The sequence below is a fragment of the Argiope bruennichi genome, chromosome 9, assembly GCF_947563725.1.
Source record: "Argiope bruennichi chromosome 9, qqArgBrue1.1, whole genome shotgun sequence".
NCBI classification, from domain to species: Eukaryota; Metazoa; Arthropoda; class Arachnida; order Araneae; family Araneidae; genus Argiope; species Argiope bruennichi.
This window is the reverse complement of record NC_079159.1, coordinates 121,993,367-122,012,173: the sequence shown is the minus strand read 5'-3', so window position 1 is coordinate 122,012,173 and position 18,807 is coordinate 121,993,367. Positions and strand designations below refer to the sequence as shown.

Below are 18,807 nucleotides of genomic sequence, written 5' to 3'. Positions count from 1 at the left end.
GTTTGGTTTGATTTTATAAAATTTTATTCTTATTGATTAGATTCGGTTTTGTGCAACAATGTATGTAGCAATAAATCATTGATGCCGGACATTTTTTTCCTCAGAAAACTGTAGATTGTTTAAAGTATGTGTTCATCTGTAAGTGATGAAAATAAAAGTAACATTTTGAAGAAAACAAATTGTGAAATATCTCTTTAAGTTGTATAATTTTTTTAAACATTTGTTTTTATAAACGTTTTTTTTTTTTTTTTTTTTTTTTTAATCTTCATCTCAATGGTCATTTTATTATATTAGAAATGAAGTATTTGAATCTTGTGAATATTATTCCCATCCTTATGGTCATAAAATGAACATACATTACAAAAGGTCCCAAAGTGCTTCATTTGTTGATTATAAATCAAATGAAAGCTTAAAAGTTTCTTTTTCTGTATTACCAAGATCTTTTATTTGTATTGATGAAATTGTGTTTCTTCCAAACTGAGTGAAAAAATAATTGTTTTAAATTGTAGAATACTTTAACTCTCGTTAACTATGCATATTTTTACCATGTATTTGTCTATTATAAATAAATACATCTTCTGGGTAATGTGTTTAACCTAAATATTTATAAAATTAATATTTCTAGTTGAATATTTAATACTTAACTTCACTGTTTGCTCAACTTTTCTAACTAACATTGTTCATTTTAATTAATCCAAGTTCTAAGCAATCATATACATTTTGGGGTTGGGGGGGGCATTCAGGGAAAGATCACTGGATCATAGTGATAGTATTAGTTTGTTTCATATTTCAGTAGCATTAAATCAAATTTATAGTTATGTTTTTGGAATGTGTCACAGGTACCATTCTTTATAGAAATCATTTTATTGATAGGAATTTCTAGATTACAATTCTGGTTACCTTATGAGTAAAAGATGATACATTAAAACTTCAGTGTGGAAACATTTTTGTGGATAATGGTAAAATCATATTTTCTCCGATCCTGATATTTATCATTTCCAAATTATATTCTTAAAATATGTATTTTTGTAACACAGTTAGAATATTTTGTGTGATATACATCATTTCATACTCTAATAAATATAAATACAATGCTTTGCAGTGAAATAAAATATTGTCTGGCTAATTTCTAAATTCTTTTTTTTTTTTTTTTTTCCCTCAAGTAGTGAAAATATTTTTTTCAAAAATTGTTACTATTTGTGATCCATAGTTTATATAAATATAGTAAGAGGGAAGCAAACAAAGAATTATGTAATGAAATTTATAAAAATAATTATCTTTATTGGATGAAGTTTAAAGAACATTTTAAGTTCAATGTGATTTCTCTTAATTATATTGATTATTTGACTCTTTTACTGAATATTCAGCCTGGCCAAATGCTGAATATATATAATATATACAGCCAAATAATTTTTAAAAATATGTTTAATAGAGACTAAATCCTAGAGTTAGCCTAATTTTAGTGCTTTTTTTTTTATTTAAAGAATCTCTTTACACCTATTCAAAATTTTAATTAAAGAGTATATAACTGTCTTCACTAGTGTTAATATAATTCATCCTTTTGAAAGGCTTAAATGAGGGTTTAAAACAATTTTAGGTTAAATGTTCTTTTGTTTAATTTCATATATAATTTCAGCTTCAGATAATAAACATTGTATAGACTGGGCTTATAGGAGTTGAAACATATTTTATTGATAAGTTTGGAAATTTTCTGCTTTTTTAAGTATAAGTGGGTTCAGGAAATGCTGTTATTTTTTGTTTTGAAAAATTTGCATAAAAACTGTTCTTTCTCCATATTGGCACCTATACCTTCTATGCTTTCAATTTGCTGTGCTTGCCCCAACAAAGAAATATAGAGGACAAGTAGCTGCAATTGACATACTAAATCATAAGTTTATTACATTTAGAATACACTTCCTTTAGAAACCCTGCAATTTCGGATATACCCAGTCCTTTCTTGGAACATAAAATCATTGGTATCAAATCTTACCTGCTTGGTTTTACAGCCTTTATATGTATATATAATCATTATTGGTCATGTTCATTACCTTAAAAGAAAATGATTGATTTGATGAAAATTCATTATTAATAATACGTTTCTTTCATTTCTATTCAATGCATTGAAACAAAACTAGATTATCTCCAATAATATGCAAATATTTCAAGGTTTGTAATTGCAGGGTTTTGGCATTTTAAAATAAGATAAAGATTTTTGTTACATTCATTGTTTCTCGAGTTAATTGCTTTGTAAAAATAGCTTTTTCTTCAGCTTAGTCAGCACGTGCGGCATAGTCATAATATAAATGTAGTCTTGTTGATTTGTATTGAAGTACAAAAAAAAAAAAAGTGTTGTCACAGTTCTGGGCTATATATGAGAATGCAACTTGCATATATTCCAGAAAATATTCTCGTATGCAAATGCATCATAATGAACTATTAATCATAAATTTCCATTGAATTAATAAAATTATCTTGTTAATACCGTTTAAACATTTTTTTTCTTTGTTATTCCTATCTTGTTAGTTATGTTTTCACTTTTGCATGGCTTCTTTTTTTACTTGAAATCTCGTTTGCAGTAATAATGCATCTTTAACATGGCACTCCAATACCATTACATTGAAGGGGAATTTTGTATGTCAGTTTTCCTATAGATCTCACTAACTGACCTGTATACATGACTAATGATGTAAATACCTGGATATTTAGTTTTAAAAGTAGCTATATTGTTGTTATTTATATTACTATATATTGTTTGTAAGGCGATTTTTTTATATATATAAGTCACAATGCATTAAAAATAGTCATAAGGAAGGAGGGAGGAATGCTGCATTGTGCATTTTACTTTAAAATCTTGTTTTAAATATCAATCCTTGTAAATGTTGAGTTTGGTTTCAAAACAACAACAATAATAATAAAGAAATGATACTGGAAATTATATAGATATAATTTTATATAATTCTTAGGTTATAGTTTACACATTCATTTAAATTGGATTCAGATATGTCAAAAGTAGTTTGAATTCTTAGATAAGTTACATAAATTATCCTTTACTACCCTATTTACTTTTAAATGAACATGGATTTTCTTCTCATTATTTTTTTTTTTTCCTCTCTCTTTTTCTCTCATTATAGTTGCAGTGCTTCAAATTACATGAGTTTGGCTACTTTTTCAGATATCAAATGATTTCTTTCTTTTTATTGGTAATTCAATAAATACTGGAATTTCTTTCAATTTAATCAAACATAATAGAACAACTTAAAATGTACGATTTGTTTCCGACTAAATATTATCTAATATCAAATTTTCATTTTTGCCTAAATTATTGAATGAAATTTATAAATTAGATGGTTTTAAATCGCCCCTCAATGTTATTGTCTTAATATGTAAGATGAATTGTATCAATATAAATTTTTTCCATCTCTTTAAAGTTTACAAGACCAATTTTTGCAAAAGAGACATTAGAACCTGTTCTAGGAAGGTATATTTTATAGTACTCGTATATAGATTTTAGATACACTACACTCCTGAGTATCCGGTCTAATATGGCTTAAAACAGGATAAGGTTAATTCTATGAACTATTTTCTTTGACCACTAATACCAGAAGACAAAAGTTTTTATACCAAAATTCACTTTTATAAAATATATTTTCTCATTTATTGAGTACTAAGCCCTCCATTTATATCAAGCCCTGTAGAACATGAACGCGGCCCGGTGAATCTTGAAAGCAGTTGCCGGCAACTTGTCGACTTAAATTAGAGGCCTCTGTACTGGTAGTTTATATACTGCGTTACACGTTTCAAGAATTTAGTAGAGAAAAAGTAAGTTAAAGGATATAAACTGTTCACATTTTAACATAAGTTCTGTAATGCCCAACTTAAATACAGGAAACATTAAAGTAAATCGCAGGCCTAGTTCTTAAGTAAATTGACTGAAACTGATTTTATTTTTCACTAATAAATGATTACATAGATATGAAAAGACAACCCTAAAATAATATCATAACTTAGTTTTAGTAACGCACTGACCAAACTATGAGCAATAAGCAGAACGCTGCTCTTTTTCTGTCATAACTTCATTTCACACGTCACGTAGGAGAATTTCAGCAGACGCCCGCTTCTAATGCCTTACCTCCCTCAATGAATTGCGATAAAAGAAAACTAGGCCGGATAATCGGAAGTGTACTGTGTTTCATTTTGATACAAGAATCAACTCTTGACAAAAACTTCGTTTTGCCATGTACGCAATTTGATGTTTTAAGAATAATTAGTATTAATATTCATATTTGTAATAGTGTTGTTATGTTTGCATAGAGTGAACTGACAATTAAAATTTTGAAATCCTTTGTATCTGAAAGAAGCAAAAAATGTAAGGCTCATTTGTAAATAGGTAATATACATATTTATTTTTATTAGGTGAATTGACTCCATTTTGCAATGAAATGAAGTCCATTTCAAAAATGCAATTTGATCTACAATTGAAAGTTTGACATTAAACAGTATTCATGGTTTGTTTCTGTTTTATTAGGGTGCAAGGGCTTGAATTTGAAAAACATTTTTAAACTTCTTAAAGGTGCTTAATTTGGAGGGGGGGGGTCATTAAAAGTGCTCAGTTTTCTCGAGAAATGAAAATGTTTATTATTATTATTGGTTTCGCAGATGTTGAATACGATAAATCGAAAATGTTTGTTTACTGGATATATGAAGAAAGAAAACCGACGAAAGATAAGAATTTGGTGAAGAAATCCAAGTCTCAACACATGTTAGATAATGACACGTACTAAGATAAACTTTTTTCCCGCTCTTTATTTCTTCAACAATAAGTACAACTTTTTTCCCGCTCTTTATTTCTTCAACAATAAGTACCTTCTTAAATTGAAATATTGGAATGGTTATTCTGAAAGAGTGAAATACAACATATGCTGAAGTTATTGAAACTAGAAAAACGTTCGAACTTCTTTACTTTTAGTGTTCTAAATAGCGAATAACTTATTTTGGTTATGCCTGGTAACTGTTTAATCCATTACGGGTTCTTGAAAAGTGTGCAGATTGACTCCGGTCGACGAAAAATAAAGTATGGTGCATAAAAAAAACTAAATAAAAAATAGATACATCAAGTAGGGGAGAAGATGTCTTAAAAACACACATGAAAGATATTATTAGATATTAGAAAGATATTATTTAGGCGCTTTTATTCTTATTATCGTGAAGCTTCCATTAGCAACTTACACATTTAATCATCCTTCTTATTAAAATATTGTTTTGAGCGATCTCTTGGACGACCTATGAAAGGGATTTTACTGTACGATTATTTATTGCGAATTGTTTTAATCGATTGCGTGAAATCTGATAGGATGAAATTCTAAATTGGAAGTTTTCAATAATAGCGATTTCATTTGCGGTGTATTTTTTTAAATGCCTCCCTTTTTTAAAAATTATCATTTGTTAAACCAGGTTTTTATTTTTCTGTTTCTGCAACATGATTATTTCGGTTTCCCGTTGAAATCTCTTTCTCAATAAATAATAGTTTGCCTGACTGACAGAGTAACACGTAGTCTAAACCACTGAATTGAGGAATACTAGATATTAAGAGGTTCGCTTAAGGACAGATTTTGAAAAAATTTAATGTCTTTTCTCCATAACAAAAATTTTATAGCACAAAATTTATTTTTACACTTTTTTTTAAAAGATGTTATATATTGAGTATTCTCAGAAACTCGTGCCAAGGCTGATGACTTCGGTAGCCTTGGATTGCATTCACTGTGATAATGGTAGAAGGGTTTCCCGATTATCAATCCACTTTAAAATCGGATGCTGCAATGTTTAGATCGACGTCATCCTGTTTGAAAGCTCCAGAAAAATACTAGTCGCCCACATTCCATTTGTAAAATCTTGCTACTTTTATGGATTTTTTAAAACGCAGCAAATTCGTTTGTAATCTTTCAGTTCCTATTAAGAAATCAGATGCAAAATTTCGTTATATATATATTATTTACATTTTTTTTAAATACATCTGCACTTCTAAAGAATTTTTTCTCTTGTGAAATTTTACTTTTTTTATTTTACTTGTTGATTAAAAGGTACTGTATTAAATATTTCGCTCTACGGTATTAAAAAAAAAAAGGTACTCTGAAAAAGAAATATCGCACATGGAGGGCGAAATTAAAAAACTGCCCCGAAAAGTTGACGAAATAAAGGAATTTTAACTCTTGACGAAGTAACACAACATTCAAAGAAAAATAATAACGAAAAACAAACTTTTATGAAATGAAGAATTTGAAATTGTCAATGAGAAATTTTAAAAAACTGCAAAATTTGCTGCCACAGTAGTATTCCTCTGCCCCTTTTTTCTTGTTTCTATGCTTATTATTTTTTATTCATATAATATAGTTTTTTTTAAATAAAAATAAAGGCAAATTAAAAGCTTTATGTATTAGTTCATTCAATTTAATATATCAAGCAAGATAATGCTGTCAGATTTCTGTTATTTTAATGCTGAAATTTGAGTTGAATATTTCAAAAATGAGAGGAAAGAATAAGTCGGGTAATTTTTATGTATATAATTTTAAAATTGTACATATACGGAAATAAAGATGATTGAGATATAGAAGTTATTTCATTACATTTTTTTCTGTTTTTTTTTTTAAGAACATGTAAAATGAATCTGATAAAAATCTGTCTGCATTATCTGGTATTGATACATTAAATTTTCTTTTAGTCGGTTACTTTTTATGTAAATTTTTAAAATTGTACAAATGAGGACATAAAAATGAAGACATTAAAATTATTTCATTATATTTTTTACGATTTTTAAAAAATTTTGAACTCGAAAATATAACTATTAAAGCTATAACTTGATCTGACAGCTCTTACAGTTTTATCAGATAGTGATGAATTAAGCTTTCTGAACTAAATGTAATTGATGATAATTAATTGATTACGTTTTTTTTTTTTGTGTGTGTGTGTGCAGTTTTGTTTAGGACATGATTGAAAACCCTCCGTCTCAATGTTTTGTACAGACAATTTTTTAAACCATTTTTGTCCAATTTATCGATTATTTAAATCTTCAGTGTTACTAACATGTATTGATTCTATTCAGTTTTCTTGTAACTCAAATGTTATTTTCTTGTGTTAATTATTACTTAAAGATAACGCTGTCATCTATAAATACATTAAATGTTAACGTACATGGCACAGAAATCGCTCATAGTACTTATTTTCTAATAATTACCTTATGGCCAAATGTAAACAAACCATCATACAAACGTTTCATAGTACTTCATCGAACGTTTTTACAGCTCCACTTATTTCAACACTTCGCTCAACTAATGAAGGAGAGCTGCAAAATAGTGTTGGAATTTCTCGGGTGTGGGTTTGCCGTGTTACTAAAAACTCCATTCAATCAGAGGAAAGAATATGTAAAAGAAGTCAAGATGTTAGGAACAAACATCAAACGAATTGAGTTCAAAAATAGGCTTGCCGAATATCGCTCTTGCTTATGGAAACTAATGTTCATATCTTCCACAACTATTATTTCCCTAAAAAATGGATTTTGAATGATCTTAAAATTAAAAAAAAAAAAAAAAATACCTTTTTAATGACACCGATTTCATTTTCGTGCAATTTTTTTTCTTTACTTTTTAATATTTTTAGAAATTACTTTGGTTTCAATCTGAAGCAGCTTTATGATAAAATTCAAACTTACCCATCAAAACACCGAATCGTATACTTTTGTCAGTATTAAAATGAAGATTAAAAAATTGCCTTGTGTGAATTGTTTCGAAGTAGCATTTTCACTTCTGCTTTTGTTTCGTAGTATAATGCATTTTTAAATTTACACCTTAATAATTGTGATTCGTTTAAATTCATTCCTTCTAGTCGTATCAAATAACACGTTGAATTAAAAAAAAATGCATTGCATATTATTCGTTTTACGACCAAAAAAGCCAAAGATCTACAAGCTAGTAACCAAAGTTCCAAAAGAGTAATGAGGCCTGATTCAGCCTCTAGGCAGAGTTATAAGCAATATTAGAATTCGCCATGTCATATTAGAATATTTCGGTTATAATATGGGGGGCTCGGTTGCCTAGTGGCAAGGTCTCGCCTTCGGGGCGGAGGCTTCAGGTTCGATTTCCCTATTCCACCGAAGAACGTTATGTAAGCCAGTCTAGTGTACGCTACATCCATCTGGGTCAAATGTCCTCCCGCTGCTGTTATGTGGAAGTTTGGAGAGTCCGGGTGTCGTACCCGTGATATGATCACGGTTCAAAATGACAAGGTCCGTCCCAAACTATATTTAGTGCTTGTTTAAAGCGGGGCGTTAATATAACTAAACATGATATAACATGAAAAATTGTTCTTTATCAAAGATTAAAATTAAAGAAATTCATTACAAACATTTAAAAAAAATATTAAAATTTTTCTGTTACAACTAATTTATTATAAAACAAAAAAAAAATTATATTTTGAAAATATGTGAGTTCATGTATCTATGAATGTAAAAATATGTGTAATCTTTACTAAGGTACTTTAAAAATGATTACTTTTTGCATCCATTTTTCACTACGAATCCTGTTTTTCACAAGTAATCGAACTGTGAAATGACATAAGTTCAGAATGTCGAAAAAGCAGATTTCCAACAGAAAATCTAAAAAAAAAAAAAAAAATTGTGAAGTATAACTTGGATCCAAACATAACTGTCACACTGAGCTTTTCTTGTCAATGAATAAAAGCATCCATCATTTTAAATATATAGTAGAAGGCCAAATCCAGATTTTGCCATTTTTGGCACCACGCCTTCGAGGGAGCATAGAGCGGTTCTTGCCAAGGGCACAGATAGAGGGAAGGGACGCAAAAATGACCATTTAAATAAATAAAAAAAAGGATTAGATTGGTTCAGTTTGGTGAAAATAAATAATAATAATAATTTAGGAATAAGCTTTTTGTTGTGGATGTAAGCATTATATACTATGCAAAACAGCCAGCTCAAGCTTTTGCAAGTGGGCCCATTTGCAGGAGATACAATGAGCCCTTCCGCTTGCCGGGATGTTGTTAGGAGCACAATCTCATCTGCACCTGAATGAGAGTTTTTGGACTGGGGTGTTTTGAGTTTTAATACTGGTCAAAAACCTCAGCCAGAAGAAAGAAGTGATATTTGTCTTAGCAATTGCACAAGATGATAAAATGACGTGTCCCCACCCCACCCCACTGATTTTCGAACTATTAAATTCGAATTACTCTACCTTTTTCGAACTTCTGAAAACATTTCAAAAAATGAAGGCGCGAAAATCATAGAATTTGACGATCAAAGACATAAAGGATGCCGGGACATTCATGCTTTTTTTTATAAGTTTTTGTTTGCTTATTTGATCATGTATGTTTATAAAGATCGCTTTGAAGGTTATATTGCAATTTTATGGGGCAGATCTTTGGCGTTTCCTAAGTTTCAATTTGGGGGGGGGGATCTATTTTTGTTTTAGTCACCAGATAGTTGGCGCGGAAAGGAATTCTTGCACTTTTTTTGTATCTTGGATTAGAAGAAAAAAATATTTTACTTTGGTAAGTGCAAGCAATTATTTCTCTATTTTCAGATTGCTTATGTTATATTAAATACAACCCATCTTCAGCGATTATCTAAATTTCCATCTTATTAATTTAATTAAATAATTAATAAAATGGAAAGCGTTAAGTTTATCAGATTAGCTAATTTTTGATAAGTGAAAGCGTTCATTGCTATAAAAGACCAAGAAATGAATTAGTTGTAAGTAAATGAAGAACAATAAATAAGAATTGCACCAGTATTTGAAATACATTTTCAATGTATTTGAAATACTGATACATTGCGTCATGTTAAAGATGATACTGATACAATTAGAGTCATGTTTTGAATCTAATGAAATTCAGATTTTTGGTCTTTAATTTTGTATTGTTAAAGATGTATTAGGCAAAAATGGCTTTCTAAATATTAGGAGATTTATTCATTTGGGGAGAGGGAGCTGCATAAATTCGAATTCAATTACAAATATTATACTTTTTTTATTTGCTCGTCTATTGTCACTTGAACGATTAATATTTAGAACTTCTGATAGCCAACCGGCTGCTCGCACTTGGAGGCGATGCTGCTTTTTCTATTAAGAAATAACTGTTCGAAAGCCTTTCCCCACCACTCTCCGACGAGGCGCATCTTCACTGCAGGACAATTCGGCTGGCCTTTGTTTTTTTCGGCGGGAAAAGTCGTTGCTCTCGACGTCCTGGTTTCGACCGAGCGTGACTGATGCGCCTTACTAAAACCCTCTCCGAAGATGAGGCGTGATTTATTTCGAAGTTTGCTATGGGCACCTGCATCAAGGTAAGTCGGTTCGGTTTTGTCTTGATTCACTATAGAATGATCACCGCATTGTTGCTACATTTCTAGCTGCAAATATCTGAAAGACAGGGCTTCGCTCGGCCTTTATTTGTTTATTTATTGATTTTTTGTAAAATTGTGTGTTTTTGGAGAAAATATTTAGATACGAATGTGATTAGTACTGATTACATATGTATATTTTTTAATCTTGGATACATATGAACTTGTCATTTAAATAAAAAAAAAATCATGAATGCACTATGTTATTTGATACAATCTGCTATATTACAGTATTCATTTTACAGTTTATCTATTTTTACTTATATTATTGAACTTACACTCAGTTTTACGATGGTGAAATCGGGTCCGAGATGGCGCTATATGGTATAGTCAGCATAGGGGTAGATAGAAAAAGGCTCTAATAGTTAGTTATAAAAAATGTTTGTGTGGTGTGTGCAGAATCACGTTATTTTTCAGCAAAGACACCTAAATAGATAGACTTAAAAAAGTTTAATATAAATACATAAGTAAAAATATAAATCAAGTATCGCAACTCGAACCGAGGACCACCACATACGCGTCATTCATGTTGTTCTGGCCACTATACTGCATGGCGCACAATTTGAAGTTGAATACACTTATTCTAATAGTTAATTAGTAATAAAAACCAATTTGAAAGGGAAAAAAATATAATCAAGATTAAACCAAATAAATAAATAATAATTTTTTTTGGTTTAATTTTGATTCTATTTTTTTTTTCCTTTTAACTTGGTTTTTATTACTAATTAGACTAGACTCATCTGTGTTTCAGTAGTATTTGCATTTGTTTTCTCTAAATACAATGATGCTTTTTCTACTTTTTTTAGTTTTTAATTTTTTAGTTTGATTCCGAAATAATTTTTTAATTTCCAAATATTTTTAGTTTCGTTTCCGAAATAATTTAGATTGTTTCAGAAATTGGGTTTTAATTTCGTATTGCTTATATTTTAGATTACTTATTCTAATAGCTATATATATATATATATATATATATATATATATATATATTGTGTGTGTGTAAAATCGTGGTTTTACAGGAAAGACACCTATATAGATAAACTTAATAAGCAAAAGCTTATCTAAATATAAAATTTGATCCATATCGTTATAGCCGTTTCCGTGATGCCCGAAATAAATATGTATACAAGAATTGCTCCTTTAAAGATATAAGATAAAAATTGCAACAATACTAAGAAAAGTTCCTCCAGTTTGAATCAACTTTGTGCATTCTGTTTCTCCATCCTACATACATATTTATTTAAGGAATATTTAACAAGCGTTAATGATTTATAATCATAGCATTTTGATTGTTTTCTTACAAAAATATTAAGTTTCTCAGGGTTAAGACCCGCTGATCTAAGATTTCCCTTCTTCTCTATCATAGTGCATTTGTTGTTAATAAGTGACATAAATGGATTAAAAAAAATTAGTCTTTTAAATCTTATAGTTAATGCTTTTCTTTTTCTTCCGAGTATTCGGCCTTATATGGCAGAAGGACTGCCCGGATAACAAAAAAGCCGGAGTGCTATGAATTCATTTCTTTGCCAACCAATACCAGAAGAATTTTTATCCATAATTCACCGTTATAATACGTATTTCCTCACTTCTTTCCGAGTACTAAGCCCTCTATTTATCCCAATGTGAACGCAGCCGCGGCCCGGTAAAAATATAGAAGCAGTTGCTGGTAACGTGTTCGAGTTAAAATAGAAGGTTCTGTACTGGTAGTTTATATATATTTATATACTGCATTGCACATTTCAAGAATTTATTAGAGAAAAAGTAAGTTAAAGGATATGAATAATATAATAACGATAAAAGAAAACTAGGCCGGGTAGTCACTAACCGGATACTCGGGAGTGTACTGCAGTTATATCTTTTTTCATCTGATTTATTTCGATTTTATTTTTTCAGTTGGAATTATAAATATTTCTCTCATAACATGAATGACAAAGTAGATTTTTTTATATGATAAACCGATTAATGTTGCAGAGGTTGGTGTATTGTAATACATGCAATAAAAGAAACTAGAAAAGCATTTTTAATTTCAAGCAAATTTTGTTTAAACAAACGGAGACAAATCGTTTGGAGAAACTGGATTGATACTTAACGAATTCTAAATGGGACTTAATAATCAACCTTAAATTCGTATATAGTGTCTTCAAGCTTAAGCTAAACATTTTTTTAAAGGAGAGGGGGCGGGGGGGGAGAAACAATGTACGATTTTCATTTCAGCAACCTGTTTTAAAATTTAGAATCATTCGTAAATTAATTTCGATACTAATATATAATCAGAATTGTACAAAAAAAAATTATTATTTTTAGTTAATTTCATGGATATTTACTAAAATGTCACAAAATTTCAAAAGAACACTTTTATAAAGAAATGGAATATTCTCATTTACAAAGAATTCATTTTTCTAAACCATGTTCTGAAATGGAATGAATTATTTCAACAATCATAGGTAAATAAGTGGTTAGAAATAGAGTTGAGTAAGCATGAAACTTCGGATAAATAAAAAAAAAATTGACGGGGGAAAATGCCATAATTTATTATTTGTGCCCTTTCATGCAAGAAAACTTAATGTCAGACTCAAGGATTGTAAAACTATAACTCATCCTCCAGATATTATTAAAGTCGTTTTTACGTTTTTCTGACTGAGATTTCTATCATTTTATACAACTAAAAATAAAAAAAGTAAAATTGCGTCGACTTATTTTTAAAAGATATTGTTCCATGAATCTGAACTTGAGCTGAAAGATCACTTGTGACTGTTTTTGGCTGCAGAGTAGCTTAGCTCAAATTTATGATCAATATATTTTTACACGGTGAAGTGATAGACGAATAGTGGTAAATGATGATTTTGTGTCAAAAATCATTAGAATTAGGAACAACATTCTTTAAATTACCACTAATTAAGAAATCTGTTTCTTCTTTTCCGCAATGTATTATTTTGTTGTAAATTTTATAATTTACTTTTCATATTTGAAAAATTAGTAAATTTAATGGGAAAAAAATAATTTCCTGTTCTGTGCAAATTTTATGACCTATATTCCATTTTTATTTTCTATTATCAATTATTTAGATAAATTGTTTTCACCGGTGCGGAAAATACACATATTTTTTTAATAATTTTAGACTAGCATTCCTTTGTTAAATGGAAACGGATTTAAATCTAATTCATTTCACATTATTAAATGCCAACACATTTGCCATCTTACTATGAATGGTATAATTCTGATTCAAAAGAAGTTAGAAACCTCTGTTAGTATTATCAACATTTTTTGTAGTAGGATCAGGAGTTTCCTAATATTTATTTCTGAGTTGTTGTTCGTTGGAAACAAAATAGAGTGATTCGTGCTTTCCAAATATAATTACTAATTGCTCTCGACAGCAACAGATGGCACTACAGACGAATGATTTCTTAAGACATTTTAGTGACTTCATCAAATAACTATTGCAAAATCAGGGGTGTGATGAAATGTGAATGCTGTTCCAGCACTGCTTATATTTTTTACGAGAAAAAGAAAGAAAGAAATTGTAATATGCCTGTTTAGCACGATCTTTGTCTTATATTTACTCCTAAGAATATTATAATATAGCATTTAGTATTTAATAAAAATTATAAGTCAGTGATAAGTATTGGAGGAAATGGGTCAAGAACATGAAAGTCACAAATATTTACGTGTATTTTATATTTTGATTCAGAAAACTAATGTCATGAATTTACATTGAAATACTTAATTTTAATTAAACTTGAAATCAACATGAATTTTAAGAAATTATTTTTTAAAACATTTTCAGCTTACTCATGTTTTGAACTAAAATAGGCATTTTATTAATTATTGATCAAAAATGAAATTTAAAATAATTACAAAACATGTGTTATTAATATTTTAATACTTTCCGATATACCTGTATGATATAATTATTCATTTTAAATATAAAAAGAAGTATTTAATTTTCAATTTATTCTTTTTTATTTTCCTTATCACCTCCTCAACAGTGGTTCTGTCCCCCAGCTGGTACTCTTTCATCACTATCAATTTAAATCAGTGTGTCCTGACATTGCTTTATTTACGAAGACCCTCCAGATTTCCGCCGGGAAAAATACTCACGTATCAGATATTTATTAAAAAAAGATTAATCTCATAACTTTCAGTTTGTAAAAGAAAAAGAAATCAAATAAGTATACCAAAATAGGAAAAATATTCTTCTAGTATGAAAATAAAGTGCTTTTGCGAAAATAAAGTTCGATTAAATACGTGTCATTGAAGTAAAATATTTCAATGCTAACATAAGGGAATACATTCTCCGATTGCATGGTTATAATACTGAATGCAGAATCTGACTCAGGATATATTTAACAAGTTCTGTGCTTACTTGAATAACTCTTTAAAAAGGTACCGTATCACATATATTTATTTCTTGTTGACAATTGCAGTGATATTTTGTTAGTGAAATAATTGTAACCTGATAAATTACACTGTGTAGATATTTCACTGTTAAATAAATCTAATTTAGAATTATATAATATACTTACTCCAGTAATTTACTGTGAATTCACATAATTTGATTATAGCGAAGTAGCTTTTAGAATAAATATTGGAAGAAGGAAAAAAAAAAATGTCGGCAATAGTTGCTTGTTTTATTAATTTTCTTTATTCAGTAATCAGATTTTAATCAAAGAATTATCATAATGAAATAAATATAGTATATTATAAGAAATTAAAAATTCTTTGCCGAAGAACAACTGGATGAATAAAATATCGATTACTTTCCGTTTAATTCATTGAATTTTGAACAGGGAAAACAGCCGCCTCATACCCTATCATGTATAATATAAATGCTTCAATTTTCCTAGTAATTCCACTGACAGGTAATCGAAATTGTGGAAGAAAGCAAGTATTTAATTTTTCATAAGCGATGATGGTATCTTAGCCGAAAAATAAAAAACAGCTGACAAAAGTGAGTCATCTCATTCATTTGCCATTTTATCGATTATTTTATCAAATATAGAAGAAATTAGAAGCTGAATGAATAATTTTTGAATCAGGTGTCAGAAAATCACTTCGGATTTAACGTACGTCATCAACATCTCTTGCATTGTTTTGTTAGACGGCAGACCAAAAAATTTCTGCAAAATGTATCTTATTCACCTGTCACTCTGTCGGCTATGCTAAATGTAGTTTCTCTGCCGATTTAAACCATTATTTCGATATTTCAATTATTTTCACTATATTAACTTTAAGAGGATTTTTAAATTATCATATTCATTAATTCCAAGCTTACCGCAATCATTCCAAAACTATGTTGTTTTTGTCAATGAAATTCTCAATTTGTCGCTGACCGACAGGGGAGGGGCAATTTCCTCCCTTGCTCCTCTACTAATGTCCCCTCTGTAAAACATACAAAGACGAAGCGCTACTCCACATCAGCGGTCACCGGTGACCTCAGTAAAATATATGCATTCCGAATAATTAAAGAAATCAACTAGTCTGCTACAAATAATTTTCTCCAGCATATTCAATGCATAATGGGAAATTCATGTTGGCCAGAGTGGCAAGCCATGTGACGTGTTAAATTTTTTTGTTTTTCTTATAGCTGATAAAAATAAAATTAGAAAATGGAAATTCTAATTAGGTTAAAAATAAGAAATCGACGAAATTAAATTTAGTATATTTTCATTAGATAGAAAATGTCGTAAATTTCTCTATTTTTTTTTAAATTTTGATTTGAATAAATGCAAGCATATATGCGCATTTATATGTGAAAATAACGGAATTCTTATCAATGGATTTATCTGATTTCTTTAAAAGTTTTTCGAAGAATCTCTTAGTCAGTGTTTAGATGTTTCTTCCCATGGGATAGGCGTTGATGTTTGTATTAATTACGGTCATATCTTGAATATTTCGTTTTACAACGTTTGCACATATTTGCTGCGACTTTTTGTTATAATAAAACAGATTGGAATTTATGCTGATTTTTCGAGTTTACACACACACACACACACGAACTTTATATAATTGCAGAGAGGTGGGAAAAATCATAAAAATGCGTCACCTATGGTAGAAAGTTCAAGTTCTCATTCAATGTAGAATTTGATGCAAGTAGAACCATGGTCGTCTGGAAATAGACGGTATGTATATCTCTAATGCATAGAAATCTCAGAATTCCGAAATAATCTGTAAGTTGAAAATGACTTACGTACAGTGCCGATGGTACTAGGTAATCTTAAAATTCTGAGAGATATGATGTTAAAAATGGTCAGTTTTTTACCAACTGCCTTACGGATTTCTATTGTTGTGAAACGAGAATTTGGAGAAATATTGAGGATTCCGAGGAGAATTTCTTTAAGTGATGGCCTGTTCCTTGTTTAATAGGAAGACAGACGAACGGGAAGATGAGGAGGAAGGTCATTGATCGACCACTTTGTGGCTAGGAGCCAAATACCTCGAAGAGAATGTCAAATTGATGAATCTGTCAGTGTTATTGACGGACTAAAATAGCAGTCGGCCACAACAAATCTTGTCGATATTGCTACGTTTAGTGGTGGCGGGGTGGTCGGCTGAACACAAGAAGAATGTATCTATGTCTCTAAACGGCTATGCTAGAACACACAGATTTAGTTTATATCTCCTTGTTTTATTCCTTGTTTATCGTATGAATCGGCTATGATTCTCATCTACGATCTAATTAGATATTTTTTTCTCTACTACAATTAAGAGAGAGAGTAAGATAGTGGTTCGAACCACCGGCATGATTCCTGGCAACGAATATATTAATTGGATATGATAAAAGGAAAATAGATTTAATGAACAATGTTTTAGAAAGTGTTCAAAACACTCTTGTACTCCACAGTGAGTAAATCTTGCATCATTTAATCTTTGGTTCAAACGCGCAATCACATTCAAACAAATGTAACAATGTAAATTCAAACAAAACAAATTCAGCAAATGTATCACATTCAAACGTCCATTTCCATTAGCTGTTCGTGCACTGAATAAGCAACTCCTCTCTATTTCTGATATTTCTAACAAGAGCTTTCGCAAGTTTATATTTCTTGAATTTTATCTTTTCAGGTATGCGTGCTGTTCCTGTTGCTGGGTGTGCTGACCCGAAGTACCGGGGAGGAAGATGATGAAGTTGGGATAGACGAGCTTGGGGGAGTGAGCATCAAAGTGTTCAGAGGACCCTCCAAAACGAGAGGCCAGGAGACATTCGCACCCTTCGGTTATCACGTGAAAATGCCCGCCGTAGGGCCTCATCAGAAGAAAACGGAAGGAGACAGTGATGAACCTGATGATGATAACGACTCTTCTAAGCAGGGAGGGGAGGAGGAGGATTTCGATTTCCCAAATGATGATGAAGAAGATTAAGCGTTTATCGCTCCAGTACAAATTCACACAAAGGATATATTTATTTTTGTAAAACTGTAAATACGATCTAGATTATTGCCAAATGAATAGCACACAAACTGTAGTTAGTTTTTATTTTAACTGTAGTACTTTTTTATTTAATAAAACATTTTTAATAAAAGTCTGAATGTATTATGTTTTCAAGCTATTTACAGATTTACACGAAGGGATCTTTCAAAAATATCACACATGTATATTCTTTTTGATGTAACTCAAATTTTTCTCAGCATATTAAAATATTTATTCAATTTAGCATATCAAACCTGGTCATTATCATTCTATTATGTTGTGAAGTAAGTTCATTATTAGTCCCCCCAGACATTTTGATTTCTACTTTATAATCATATGAAAAAAATAATGATAATTTATAAGCTTATCTATTTTATCTATTATTATCAAGCAAAGTTTCAGCTACATCGAAAATTGATGTACTATATAGTAATATATACGTACTATAGAGTAATAATCGACTATTGATGTTTAGTTGGATCCTTAACTTTACTATTTCAAGTCTTAAATCGAAAGAAAAAAAATAATACGTTAAAATAGATCTATGCAAAATATTTAAAACTAAAAGATTATAGTATTTTTCAAAAGTCATGTAACAAAAATGTAATCAATTTGCACCTCTTCGTGAGATTTTCTTTTGCTTTAATAGACACACGCAATTAAATAAAAATAGAGACAAACTGAATCAAATGACTCAATTAAACTGTATTTATCTCAAATTAACTTGAGAATTTTCAAGATGTAGGCCTTCAAAAATTCTAATTTATTTTATATGTTAGTTACTAGTTCTTCAAACTCTTAGTATATGAGTTATGCATTGCTATTTCATTTCTTTTAATCATAAAAAAGTTCAATAATTGACCACCTTATTCATTTTTTCTGAATAAATAACCATATTTTATTTATTACTAGCCGCCTTTGGCGACCAGCCGGTTCGCCAATCTTAATGTTCGTTTAAATTTTAATAATTAAATAGGTTGAACCGGAGTTTAACCCCCTTC

The 18,807-nt window shown here is 29.8% G+C and overlaps 1 protein-coding gene across 1 annotated transcript; it reads left to right on the top strand.

Annotated features, from left to right (window-relative positions):
- Window positions 1–10,221: 10,221 nt before the first annotated feature.
- On the top strand, window positions 10,222–17,840 carry LOC129983628 (uncharacterized). The gene is made up of 2 exons (XM_056093164.1): window positions 10,222–10,345; window positions 17,462–17,840. The coding sequence occupies exons 1-2, from the start codon at window positions 10,328–10,330 to the stop codon at window positions 17,756–17,758; spliced, it is 315 nt and encodes a 104-aa protein (XP_055949139.1). The 5' UTR covers window positions 10,222–10,327; the 3' UTR covers window positions 17,759–17,840.
- Window positions 17,841–18,807: the final 967 nt, after the last annotated feature.